The 14,859-nt window shown below is 28.3% G+C and overlaps 1 protein-coding gene across 1 annotated transcript; it reads left to right on the top strand.

The window, feature by feature from the left end:
* Positions 1–2,788: 2,788 nt before the first annotated feature.
* Positions 2,789–13,347, top strand: LOC122269111 (myosin-7). The gene is made up of 3 exons (XM_043040740.2): positions 2,789–3,385; positions 5,411–5,469; positions 11,732–13,347. The coding sequence occupies exons 1-3, from the start codon at positions 2,806–2,808 to the stop codon at positions 11,876–11,878; spliced, it is 786 nt and encodes a 261-aa protein (XP_042896674.1). The 5' UTR covers positions 2,789–2,805; the 3' UTR covers positions 11,879–13,347.
* Positions 13,348–14,859: the final 1,512 nt, after the last annotated feature.

The following is a 14,859-nucleotide window of genomic DNA, read 5'->3' as shown; positions in this document are numbered from 1 at the left end:
GTATAATTATTGCTCTAACAGATAATAATAAACAAATAACTTCAAAATAAACTAATAGATGCAAAACTAAACAAAGAAAAATTTTAAATTATTTAATTAGACTGAACATTTAAAGTTTTATAAACTAAATACTATAATAGTTTAAGAACACTTAGAAGAAGAAAACAATATAGACTCTTTTCTATTCTTTTTTTTTAAAAACTTTTGTTTATAATTAGTTAATATGCTCATGGTCTTAAGAATACCCTACGGCTTAAACTTTTATCATACAAATCTTCTTTAAAGTTATTCTATCTTTATTTTTTATAAGTATTCCCAAAAAGTTAATAAGAAATTGAAATTATTATGATTAATACTCTTTTTAGATATACTGTCTTAGATAACTCTAATTTTAAGACTCTAGTTCTCATCAACCGAAACATAATAAGATATAGGGCATTAATGAATGGACTGTATTAATTAATTTTTTTGTAAATGTTTCGATTAATTTTTATTTTTTAAAAGAATTTGAAGATACAACTAACGCACTTCTTAAGATAGTTTTAAATGCAAAGTTACTCTCTTTTTTCCTAAATTTTTGTTATATATATATATAAGTTCAAAATGTGGAGAAAACAAGGGGAAAATTACAGAAAAATAATAAAAATAACAAGAAACTGCAGAAAAAAAATCCGAAAAAAAGAACGAAATTTTTTAAAGAATCCAGAAAATTTTTTGTCCTTTATTTTGGATTTTTTTCCTTCCGGTTTCTTGTTATTTTTATTATTATTTCCCCCTTTTTTCATTGTTCTGTAATTTTCCCCTTGTTTTCTCTACATTTTGAACTTATTTTATGAGTTCTATTTACTTGCAGCTTATGCGAAATAAATAAAACTTATTGTTTTTCTTAATTTTCGTGTTTTTTTGTATTTATTTATTATGTTTTATTTACTATTTATTATTTTTTAATAACTTAATTTTTTTAGCAATTTTATTTTTTTTAAATAATTTTTTAATGTTTTTTTTTCTTTTAAAAAATTAAAAATTAAAAATATTTAAAATAAATTTTTACTTTATAAAATTTGCATTTGAAATGTTTTTAAAATTTTAATAGTTAGTGTTAGACTGTTTAAATAAAATTTGCCCATTTTACATTATACGCTCGTTCATTTAGAACGATGATAATGAATATGAAAATACAGATTTGTACTTTTCTTATTATTCAAGCTTAAATGTTATACAGTACTGGTCAATATTTTTGTCACAATAATTCAACCGCATAAGCAAAAAACACGGAGTTTTTATTTTTTTTAATCATGTTTTATTAATATTTCTTTATTATATGAATGGCATTTTAGTAATTGGTAATACCTGTTGTCTTGTATAAAGCTTTGAATAGACGTGGCATTCATTTAATACGTGTTTATTCATACATTCCTTATTTTATTTTATTTTATAACCGTCGTTGAACAGCCGGCTCAATTTTCGTGTTTACCACTACTTATGTTCAATTCCATAACTTTGTAATTTTGAACCCAATGCAGAAGACAAGGGAACTCCTGGTTCAAGTGTTGGGATAAATTTGCCTTNTTCTTCCTGGATCTTTTATTATTTTCAACATCTGCCCCATTATCTAGCTTCCCTATTTACCAGTATTGTTCAGAACCTTTAAGAACAACAGAACACCATCCTTCCGAACCACGGAACCTCTTTCAGAACGCATTTCTCTGCAACCACGTGTTTACCGTAGGTAAGGTTTCTTCATGTAAGACGTTCAAATTTTTTGCTCGTTAATGTAAGATGGACAAATACCCTGTAAAGCCAATATCTTTTACTCCGAAATGGACAAATAAAAATGAAATAAATGTGGGTAGAAACGATCAAGACGAAACAAATACGCATTTGAGCAACCTAATGAGAATAGCTGATGAAAAAGTAGATGTAGAACATTTTCCATATGATGATGCAGCAAAAATATTCAATGCTTTAAAAATTAGAAGATTTTAAAAATGCATTATCATTAAAGAAATGATTTTTTTTTTCAATTCTCTTTGTGTTTTTTTTCTTCTTAAATTTTCGAAATCTCACCCTGTTTTTGAGAAAGGGTGAGAAATTCTCACCCATTTTTTTTCTGAGATGAAAACACTGCCTCAACTGAGGGAAAATGACAAAACTGAAAGATGATGTAGAGAGAGTGGTTGGATGGAGCGACTGGTAGGAAGCAAGAGTGGCAAGGAAGAGTAAAAAGAAAGACTGAGGACCTTATGTGATGATGAACTGCTGCCCTTAAATGTTATTTTTATTCATTGTAAAAAATGTTTATTTCGACGTAGCAAATTACTATTTAAGCAAGGAAGAACATCAAAACCTGTTTGATTGCATAAGGAAATTGAAAGACTATAATTAGAAGTACCTCCAATTTTCATTAAGAAATCAAAATTTTTTTTTCACTTGTGATTTTACAAATTTGAATAGCATTTTTGTATAGCACCCTGTTTAAATATTAATATCAGATCTCTAATGTTTATGATCTGACTTCGTTTTTTAATGAAGATTTAAAAATATGAATTGTAACAAAACACTAATTACGTAGTGAAATTATCTTGCAAAGAATGCACGAAACCTATGCGATCGTCAGAGGGTTAAATGCAAGTTGGCTATAAAGGGGAAATAGGAGGTGAGGTAGATTATTTCAATGTTTTAAAGCAAATGTACACCTTTAGTTTTATTTTTCTCATTTGTTCATTTTAACATTCATAAAAATAGATCAAATTTTTTAATAAAACTAAATATTTTCATATTTTTGATTCACTTATTTCTTGCCTCATGTTTTTAGATGTTCCAGATAGAAATTCACAAGTTCCTAAATTTGATCCAGTTCCAGATAGAAATTCACAACAAGTTCCTATGTTCGATCCATACAAAATGTATCAACAGCAATGTAAAGAAACAGAAGAATTGAAAAAGCAAGTAGAAGTTCAAAATTTTCAAATACAAAATATCGAAAGAAAGATGCAATCTCAACATCAGAAATTGCAGAACCAAATCAAGAATGATTCACCATCAATTCCTTCTAAAGTAAAATTGAAATCAGAACTAGCGGAAGACCTGAAGATGGAGTTGCAAGAGCACAGCCTTCAGATTGAGAATGTTGAAAAAAACTTAACAACAGAATTTTTACAATTAAAGAAAAGAGTAGAAGAGGAATATTTTGTTTATCTTGTACGTGAATCTGAAAAATTGAAGGAGTTTGAAAAACAATTGAAAGCACAAAAATCACATAGTCACAGTATTGAAAGTAGAATGCAATCACAGCTTCAGAAATTACAAAATAAAGTAGATGCTATTAATATACAAAATCTAGCTGACAAGATGGTCGAGCAGTTAGTATCCAGAAACTTGATTAGTAAGTTTTTAACTTCTTTTCCATGCTTTTTTACAAATCTGGCCCATTTTAAATTTGGGCTTATACTCTAAGATATACTGTTTATGTTTAAAGCATTTTAGTGATAAATTGCCTTAGAATGACTTGGGGATCAAGACAAAATTACCATGACTTAATGCACATCTACATCAGAAACCTTCCTTTAGACTACCATAAAAAAAATAATTGATTGTCTAAAATAACTAATATTTTATAACCGTTGTTTATGGCCAACCTAATTTTGAGTTTCAACTCCATAGTCTTGTAATTTTGAACCCAATCCGGAAGACAAGGGAACTCTGATCATGAATTGAGAGAAATTCATTTTCGTGGCAGACTTTTTGATAGAACTCGTTACATGGAAATGTCAACTACAAAAACCTCTAACCCATGATATGTCTACCGCTAAGGGTAATTTACGTCAGCACTGTGGTCGGTGCAAAGCGGATGCAGAATTCGTTTCAACCAGCTGGGATTCATACCCAAAGCACATGATTGGGAGGCCAGCGTCTGAATCACCATGACTTAAATGACTAAGATTTTATTTTGGAACTGACATTAAAGAGCCAACCCGATTTTGGGCTTACGACTACTAATGTTCAACCCCGTAGCCATGTATTTTGAACCCAATCCAAAAAACAAGGGAATGCCTGGATCAAGTATTGGGAGAAATTTTTACCTTCCTTTTTGTTGAAACTAACCCGCATTTGCATTACATGAAAAGGAAAACTACCAAAACCTACCGCGGTGTGCCTGACAGCAAGGGGACTCTAACCCAAGATTCATCTACCACGGAGGATATTTTACCTCCTCACTGTGGTCAGTGCAAGCGGAATGCAAAATTCAAACCTGTTCACCTCATTGGAAAGCGATCGCTCTATCCTCTGAGCCACAATGGCTCCTAAATGACTAAAATTGTTATAATTATAAGACAGTTCGAGTCAACAAAAAAGTAAGTTTAATTGAATAATTACGATTTAACTTAAACAGGCTTCATAGAAGGCCAAAAATACAATCGAAACTAAATTTTTCAAATAAATAAATAAAATAATACCCATTTTTCGTACAGTATACATAGACTAGTTTTAAAAGGAGCCAACTGCAATTCAATAAAAAGATAATTTGCTCTATTTGAGTATAATAAATGCAAATTTTATCTATTTATTAATTTTATTATAATATAAAATTGTAAATTGAGTTTCTCTTCAAATGACTGAATTCCTGAACGATTTGAAACAATGAATCCTGCAACTAAAATTATCTAGCTGAACTATGCATGTAAAAAGTGGACGGTACTTTACTTAAGTGTGGACTATCAAAATTCGCAATTTTCAGAAGCACTACTATTGTTGGATTGAAAATGGAAATTTTTTTACTTATCAAATCGATATTTTAACATCCACATTTGTATTGGTAGAAAATTCTAAACACACTAAAATCAGGACAATAGACTAAAAATCAGGACACATTAGATTAAAATATTTTTGACTAAGGAATATCAATACAATACAAACCCTGATGTGTGATACTGTTATTGTTAGCTAGTTAAATCAATTCTTTGAATCATAAAAATTGCATTCAATCTAAAAGTTATTGCGGTGTTCTATATTTTAATTTGCTCGCTGTACATTTAGCAAATCACACCAAATAACTTTTTATCCAATAATTAGATTATGGTGTAATAAGATGTAATCTTAATAGTGTGACGGCACAATTATAATGTATTAGTGCAGCTTATTAAAGTTGTGACATTAGAAAAGAAAACATCCCCTCTCCGAGTGAATTTTTGCCCTAAAAATATGGGGGATGCAGATAACTAAGTGTAGGCTAATTATTTGATTATATATCACTAAAATTGGTAGGATTATTATTAAATAGAGCTGATTTAAAAAGAACGAAATTATCCTGGATAACTAAAAATGTAGAAGAAAATGTGTTTATTTTAATGACATGAATTGCTTTATGTATTTTATTTGGATTCAAAATAATTCATGTATAATTTTTTAGATATCCCTCAAGTCTTATCAACTTCCAACGATGATGAACGTTATGTACCTCCCCACCGAGTAAGTCACATTACTTTTATTTCATTTTTCTTCGATTTAAAATAAGTGTGATTAATAACACCATAAGGAGCTCTTTTATGTTCATGTTTACACCTAAATTTGAAACGTGTTTTACCTTACGCCTTTTTTCCATGTCCAAATATCAAGGCAATTATTTTATTTTATCACTGTTAAATAACAGTTTATTTGAGTATCATATTTGACGTCATAAACTTCTACTTTCATCTACATATTCTTTTGGAACTAAACCAAATACAGAAAATAAAAGAAGTTCCTAGATTAAGTTTTGTCTCATCTTAGTCTAGCACTGGGGTAGTAGCTAACACTCTATCCAGCTATTCCAGAAAACAGATTAAGGTATTAAAGATTGTTATTTTGGAAAGTAAAATTTGATTTCTTATGAAACAATCCTGAGTCGGAATTTTAATAGCGGTAACACCCAAAATTTGATATCGTAATTTTACATTTTTTGTTGTTTTTTAAAAAGTATATATGTTATACAAAACAATAGCCGAAAACGATTTTTTTTAATTTAATTTATTTTACAAGATATTAACAATTAAATTTTAAAGCTCTTTTTAATTAAAAAATAAATATCTAAGGATAGAATGAATGGATTTTTAAAAAATTTATCTCATTTTACGCGGAAATAATTGAAGTTTTTGATAAAATAATTATAATAAAACAAATGTTTAAAAAATTTAATTTTTATTGCAAAATTAAGTTGTGAAATGAAAAACAAAAATGTTGTTAATGTCGTACAAAGTTCAAACAAAACCCATTTTAAAGTAAATTTTATTCTGAACAAAATGGCTTTTTAAAAAAAACTGGATCGGAATTCCATAAAAAGTTATAGCTTTTTTCGCAAAACTCTGCACCGTGGCGCGGTCTGCCACTCCACTCCGCTGATCGCTCAATTGCGTTGTATCAGTTAATTTGGATGGAATTTAAAAACCTCAACTAAAGTTTCACAAAATAACAAACATTATATTAAATAATAAATATATAATTTATAATTTTAGGTTAATAATATTATGAATAATTAGTTATTTATAATTTATTTACATAATTTTTTGAGTTCAAACTTGGAACTAGAAGAATATATTTTACATTAGAGAGTTTCAAAATTTTCAATATTCTTAAAAAAAATGCTTGGATCTTTCTTCTCATCGTCAAAATCACACTCTTCATCAGAACAATTCGATACCACATGTTCGTTATTTTCTAAAATTAACAAAACATTTTAATTATTAGAATTATCCGGAAAAAATGCTTCTTGCAGTGGTTCCCGCCCATGTGAACCTAGAGTTCAATGAAATAGCTGATTCCTGGGCTAAAAATGCCAGAAATCTCAATTAAAATACAATCCCAACCACATTGGCAGATGCAAATGCTTTTGCAAAGTCAAGACTATTTACCCCTTTAAAAATCAAAGCCCACGATCAAATAACTAATGTTAACATCGATAGGAAGACAGCCACTACTCTCATCAGACTAAGAACAAAACATCATAAAAACATGAAAATTTCTACAGATGGGACTAGAAAATATCAAAACTGTGGCAACTGTCTTAATGTGGAACTGACACCATATCATGTTTTTAACTGCCCTGCAGGCCTTCACCTCTTAAACTACCCCACAGAAGAGGATTTGTATTCATTTAATGCCATAGAAATAGCAAAAACTATTCAAGCACATCATGAAATATAATTCAATAGAGGATACGACACCAACCAACCAACCATCTAATTTGAAATTAATATTTTAAATTATTTACAAATTTACGAATAGAATTACTTTTTTTATTAGTAATTATTAAGAGTATATTTTTCTGAAAAATTGTCCGACGACAAGAATCACATATGAATTGATTTATTAAATTTGAAAATACCGAACCCCAATTTTTTGTCACAAGCTTAACTTTTTGTAGACACTTCGATGCTTTAATTTGTTCAGCGGTGGCAGCAATAGTTCACCATTTCTTGATTTTGTCTGTAAGTTTATAATTAAATTTCGTGATAAATATACAAATCAAATTCTTACAATTAATGTATTTATTAGAAATGTAATTTTATGTTTAAAAAAACAATATTTATTATTGAAGTTGATATTACTAAGTAAAATAACAATTAAAACTTATCTTATTTGATAATTATTATCACGCAGATCAGCACTCCGAATTACCTTAACAAACACTCGTTACAATTCGAGTATAAACATGAAAAAACGCGCAGCGCATGAGGTAATCAGCGTTGACCACAGAGCGAGCCGCGGTGCAGCATTTTGCGAAAAAAGCTATAACTTTTTATGGAATTGAGATCCATTTTTTATTAAAAAGCCATTTTGTTCAGACTAAAATTTACTTTAAAACGGGTTTTGTTTGAACTTTGTTCGACATTAACGACATTTTTGTTTTTCATTTTACAACTTAATTTTGTAATAAAAATTAAATTATTTAGACATTTGTTTTATTATAATTATTTTATCAAAAACTTCAATTATTTCCGCGTAAAATGAGATACATTTTTTAAAAATCTATTCATTCTATCCTTAGATATTTATTTTTTAATTAAAAAGAGCGTTAAAATTTAATTGTTAATATCTTGTAAAATAAATTAAATAAATAGAAATCGCTTTGGGCTATTGTTTTGTATAATATATACTTTTTAAAAAACAACAAGAAATGTAAAAATTATAATATCAAATTTTGAGTGTTACCGCTATTAAAATTTTGACTCACCTACAGTTTTTTCAATAACTTTTTTTTATTATTTACCTTCACCTGTGCGGACAACCAGTTTTAGATTGCTTCTTTCACCTCTTCGTCTGGCACTTGCTGCTGTGAGGAATTAGGAGAAAATTACGAGGTGCTAAATCCTGGCTGTAGGGTGGTTGATTAATTTGTTCCCATCCAAAAAATCTTATCAGATTCTTCTGTAGCAACTGAACTCCGGGAATCAGTAGGCATATCTTTGCTGTTTAAAACTCATATAGTGTTCTATTTCATTTAGAAAAATTAAGGACTTTAAAACTAGCATGATTATTTATCATCAAACATACATATGCCACCAGTGACAGTGCCAATTATTTACCTTTCTAAAGAAATCAATAAATAAAAATAACAATTTTATTATAATGTAAGCACTGATATAATTGTATTGATTAACAGGGCTCGCCAAAGAAGTACCAGGCAACTTTTGAAAACCCGGGTCGGGTTTTTAGAAAAAAACATTTTCAGATTGTTAAAAGTTAATGTCATTCAGATTGTAAAAATTAACATATGAAACTAATCTGTATTCCATTTTTAATGATTTCATTGAAATTGAATTGTAAAATTAAGTGCAGAAATTAAGATTTGCAATTTGTTTCATGTATATTAAAAATAAAAAAAAGAGTAAATAAAGAAATTTGGCAAAAACATTGAAAAAATTATTGAAACAAGTTTTTATATTTCGTTACTAGATCAGCAAATGTGTTATATTTACTTTTATGATGAACTTTAACGAAATAATTTCCAGCCAAACCTGTTATTAGGAATTAACTTTCAATAATGTTACTAAACATTCTGGCAAAAAACATGAACAATTTTAAAGCTACCAAAAATTGAACAAAAATTAATAACGGTATATTAAGTTGTAATGTTAACTGAATAAAATGATTAGGTATTAAAATCCAAGGATCTTTTATTTCAGTAGCTTTAAATTTTTATGTAACAATCTGCTTATAATTAAGAAATAAAAATAATAGCATAACAATCTAAAATTTAAAAAAAAAAAATTTACATTGGAAAACAACAAATTTTAAATAATTACCAAATATTTCACTTTCTTGTTAGAAGCAAATCATGCTTTTTTATTTAGTTCCCAGGAAAAAAAATTTAAAGTATCTTTGAAAATTGAAAAACCCAATAAACCACAGGTTTTTGATGAAAAACCTAGGTGGACTGGATATTTCAAACCTTGTTTCTTACAGATCTGTTTAATTTTTAGTATAATCATGAATTTTAAAGAATGTTATGCTTTCTATATATTTATAGTTACTTATCACACATTTATTTAATTCTTCACGATTTTAGGAAATAATTTTCGTTATGGATTCTAGTTTAATTTTTTTTCCCTGATACTTCTTTTCTTAGCGTTTTACTTAATTCCTATAAGCAGATGCGCTACCAGTAGAACGGAATTTCTTGAATTCAGTCAATTTTGAAAGTTAGTGTAGGTATTCTACTTAAGTACCTTGAAACTGTGCCTCCCCCCCCCAAAAAAAAAGCACCATGTGCAGTACCCCCCTTTTTCACACCATTCTTTTCTTTTAGAATGCTTCACTCTCCTCATAGAGTATCATTCTAGGCAAAAGGCAGAATATATTAATGAAAGAATCACTATCTTAATGAAATGACATGCTTTCATCCTCTTGTCTGTAGCTGCCCCTCCCCACACACATATTAATTTTTGTCTCTTTAAAATGCTTTACCCTAAATGCATGGTCTAATTTTAAGTCATAAAAGAACGACATTTTGTTTTAAAAAATTGAACTGAAAAATTGTTCCTATCAACTATAGTGATGCTAAAAAAATAAGGACTTTTAAAAACCTTATACCAAAATTAAGTACTTTTAAAAGCCCTTGTTTTTCAAAATAAAATTTAAGCAGTTTTTACGGACTGTGGGAACCCTGCCAGTAGTAGCATTTTTAACAATAGCAATTTAAACAACTTCAGTTTTTTTTTTTTTAAATTCAAAATATTAAAAAACTATTTATGTTAAGGCATTTCTTTTCTTAAAATGAAAGATTTTCCTGACCTGTCCAAATGGGTTTCAGTATTGAATAGAATGTTTTTGAACCAACAAAAAATTTATGTTTATTAAACAAATATAGAATTTATTCATTACAAAATAAATTTAAAATAATTGTATGGTGCATCAAATACCACTCCAGCAGGTCATCGCACTATTATATGGCCGGGCGTTATCTTGTTGGGGAAAAAAACCCACCTTCCTTCTGATTCCTTTTTCTGAATTGTTTTTTACGAATGGCATCCCTAACTTTGATTAGCATACTGCTGTATATTGAACTGTTGATAGCCTACCTGCTTTTTAGTTACTCCTTAGAGATAATTCCACGATGATTCCGCCAGATACAGAAAAGCACTTTCTTGTTAGTTACTGTTCATCTTGCAACCGAGCCTGCTGATTCCCTGGGTGCTGACCACCCTCCTGGGATTGTTGTAGTACACTCATTTTTTACCACGGGTCACAATTTTGTTCAGAATGTTCTTTTTTCTTTGATCTCAGAGCAGAGCCAAACGGACTGCTTTTCTCTTGCTCTTGTCTTCAGCAGTCATTTCTTGAGGCACCCAGCAGTTAAACTTAAATGTTAGATTTATGCATTAACTATCGTTTTTTGGCAAACGTCAAGCTCTAATGCAATAATTCATGTTGAAACATTTCTGTCTTGTTACTTCAATTGGTCACAATTAACCTCAATAGGGTGGCCAGAACGTGGTTCATCTTCAACGTTGAAATTCCCAGCTTTTCAAAACCAAACTTTTACTGTATCATAAGAAACAGTATTGAAAGGTAAACTTTCACACATTTTTTTTTGTGGCATTCAGTTGCACTGAGTTTATTTCATAGTACACAATTTTCCTGATCTGGTGACGTGATAGCTTGATTTTAAACACTTTTATGATGCACAAGATAATGAGGTTTTGACAAACAAGTAACACAGTTATGTAGTTTCAACTTTAGAATGAAAAAACCCGTTTAGATAAAGGTTAACCGCCACGGGAATGGCTGCTGTTGGTGAGGAGGTATCTTCCCTTAGCACAGTGGTTCCCAAACTTATGACTCTCGTGTACCCTTTCTAAATTTTTCGTAACGCTGTGTGCCACTAATGAAAAAAATTTATGTATTTTTTTACTATAACAAAATTGCACAAAAGTTAAAAATCACAACTGGCTGTTGACACCACTAATTATTAACTCTGCAAAAAATATCCAATAGAAAAATACGTAAGTGTAAATTTTCACGGCTAACTTGGTTTTCTAATAAAATGTTTTGAAATTTTAGTTTGTTGCGAGATATTTCGCATAAGAACGCATACCCCCGCTAAACTGTTTCTATACCACTGGGGGTACGCGCCTCACACTTATGGAAACACTGAATTAACAGAAAACTTTTTATTCAAACGATATAATTATTTGATCAGAATATTTTATTGTTTTTAAATTTTTAAGCTAAAAATTATCATTTACATTTTCAGAGAACACAACAGTCGAATGAACAGATGTCATGCTCGTCAACTAATTCTTCAAGAACTGGAACACCAAAATCTGGTAAAAAAAAGAAGAAAGCAAAAACTGAACCTGAAAACTCTGGATCAATTACATCTGTAATGAGAAATCAATGAAACAATATTGAATTGATATTCAATATAAAATACTGAATTGTATATTCAGCATTTTGTACAATATACAACAGTATACAAAACTTTAAAACACAAACAGAGTTTTTTTTAAAGCGTTGTTCAATGTGAAAAAAGTGACGCCTTTAATGTAAAATTGTTTGAACTTTCTTTAATTAGATACCAGCTAAAGATTTATATATTCATAGCTGAATTTCAATTTAATTTTGTTTAAAGTTTTAATGGTTTCTCTGGGATTGGGTCTAAAACTGTTAAAAACTTAAGGTGATAGAATTACAAAATACATGTAAAGTATTTTAGAGCACATTGAAAATGCAAAATTAATATATAGATGCTAACATATGCTAATGTATAACAACACTAAGGTTTAATTAATGTAGAAATTAGTTTTAAGTAAAAGAAAAAAATTTCATTTTTTATTCCTATTTTCTTTTATTTGACAGTTTTCATCTTCTTTAAATACACTCAATGAAATAAAAAATAGAGTGCACTTTGTAAGTCTAACATTTGCATGAAATACAAATTAAAACATTGGATAAATTTATAAACAAAATCGTCAGATAAAAAAAAAAATTATAAATTTTATTGTATTAAAGGATTTTGAGAAATCTGTGCTTTTATTAATTTTCATTTTTATGAAAGGGAATGCTGGCATAAAATTATATTAGAATATTCAAATTTCTTTTTCTATTATGGCCTTCTTTAAAGTAACTTGACAACTATCTATTAGCAAATTTTTTGGTTTTTTTTCTTCATGACATCTTTTCTTTTCAACATAAGTTTCTCATAGTATTTAATATTTTATGCTAATTAAAATATAAATAATGATATTTATACTAATACATAAATGTTTTTTATTAAAATTTTAGAAATGGAAGTTTTATAAAATATATATAAAACATCAAAAACTGACGAGAATTGCCAATCCTGGTATATACTAGTTAAAAAACCTGTAATTATTTTTTATGCTCAATAATTTAACGGTACGGAATTGTAATAAGCAACCTGCTAGAAATCCTGACAATCAGGTAACGACTATGTAAATTTTTAGCACAAATATTAAAGCTATTTTTGAAAATGGTCCAAGGAAAATACCCCATGAAAACTTTTTACTGTATGTTTTAATTTGAGTAAATGAGTTTTAAAATTAAAATTGATGTCTATTGTCCCATCTTAAGTGTCATGTGATTTTGAAAATAATTCGAAATAACTGTTGTTGAATTTTTGAAGGATTGTTAAATTATTGAATAGTTATTGCAATCAAATCTCCTTGTATATTTTATGTGTCTTGTGATATTATTGTATATTTATTTATTATAAAGATTTCCCAAAATAGTGTACGTGATATATAAAAGATTTCCCAAAATAGTGTACGTGATAACTAAATAAGATGTTAAGTTTCACGACCCTATAATTTATTGTTGGAAAATAAAGACAAAAATTATCTTGACAGACATGTTTGTGTTTTTTAAATGGAACTTAGGCTTATCTTTAGATAGTTTCTTAGTAAAAAAAATGGTTTATCAGTTTATGATCACATACAGTCTGAGAAAAAATAAATTTCCTTACTTCTCCAGATTGATTTCATTAAATTTTTGTATCTAGTGGCATAAGTTTAATTGATTTTTCAGTAATTCCTTATTACAAAACACATACCTGCTACTAAAATAGGAAATATGCAATTTTTTATTTTTTACTAGACCAGTTTTATTGGGAAAAAATGTGGGACTCAAACTTAAATTTATTCATTTCCCCAATTTTTTTTGTATTTTAAATAAATTTCCTGTTTTGTGGCCACCCAGCTATTTTTTTTTTTTTGTTAAAAAAATCNTATTTTTTTTTTTTTTTTTTGTTAAAAAAATCAGACACTTTATTTTGTGTTAGAATTCTTTCAAAATAACATACTTTTTTTCCCCTTTAATTTTTTTAAAATAAATAATTTAGTTTGTATATGATTGATTTATGTGTGAGAAAGTGAATTTGAAAAAAAAGTTTTAACGAAATTAATAATCAAAATGTTATAAAAAAAAAACATGTTTTATATTATAATTACTGCAGTATATCACAAAATAGGACTTGCAAAAAAGGAAATATTATTGAAGAAGGAATTTTATAAGATGCAGACTGTTCTATATTTTCAGCTATATAAGTAATGTTAATAAAGTATTGCTGAGGTTTAAAAAAATCATAGCAATCGTGACTCTGTTTCTAAAATTAAATGTTATTGCATAAATCTCATCAACAAATGAATGATACCTTAAAACTATGATTTTGATCACATGAATATTCTTTTTAAAAGTTGAAAGAAGTGCCATGGAATTCGCCCATTTCTACATAATTTTACATTACTGTGAAAATCAATGTTGCAGTATTCATGTCTGAGAACACGAGTCATCGGTAGACAAAAAATTCCTTAACTCACATAGTATCATCTAATAGACAAAAGATTTTTAAAAAAATGGCCTACAGAATGATAAAACTAATAATAGCTTAAAATTGTTTTGTTTTCTAAATCGTGTTCACTTTTTTTTTGTGTGCATAGTTTTAAAACTTTGGATTCAGAGTGTTTCATAAAATGAATAAAAATTACATAAATGAAAGATACTTAAACAGTGAGCTCATTTAGTGCCTGCCAAGTTTCTTGCCACAGTAAGTTTTAACTGTTACAAGACTTGTTTGGGTAGTAGTTTCCCCCTACCGAAAGCTATAATTCCAAAATATAAAAATTAAAGACTTGAATTGCCTCCAAATTTAAGGATGCCTTTTTTCAAATGGGAGCAATTTGTATGGTATGGACATGGATTCTCAGATACCCAATTGGTTATTGTTTTAGTAGTTCCTGTCCTTAGCAAAGAAAGAAAATTATTTTCGGAAAACTAAGATTTTTTTTAAAAAAAATTATGCAGACATTTTTTTTTTCTTTTTTAATAAGAAAAGGTGGCACAAAATAGTTAAATAGGATTCTC

Source organism: Parasteatoda tepidariorum, chromosome 5, assembly GCF_043381705.1.
Source record: "Parasteatoda tepidariorum isolate YZ-2023 chromosome 5, CAS_Ptep_4.0, whole genome shotgun sequence".
Classification (NCBI taxonomy): Eukaryota; Metazoa; Arthropoda; class Arachnida; order Araneae; family Theridiidae; genus Parasteatoda; species Parasteatoda tepidariorum.
This window is presented reverse-complemented; position numbering and strand designations above follow the sequence as displayed.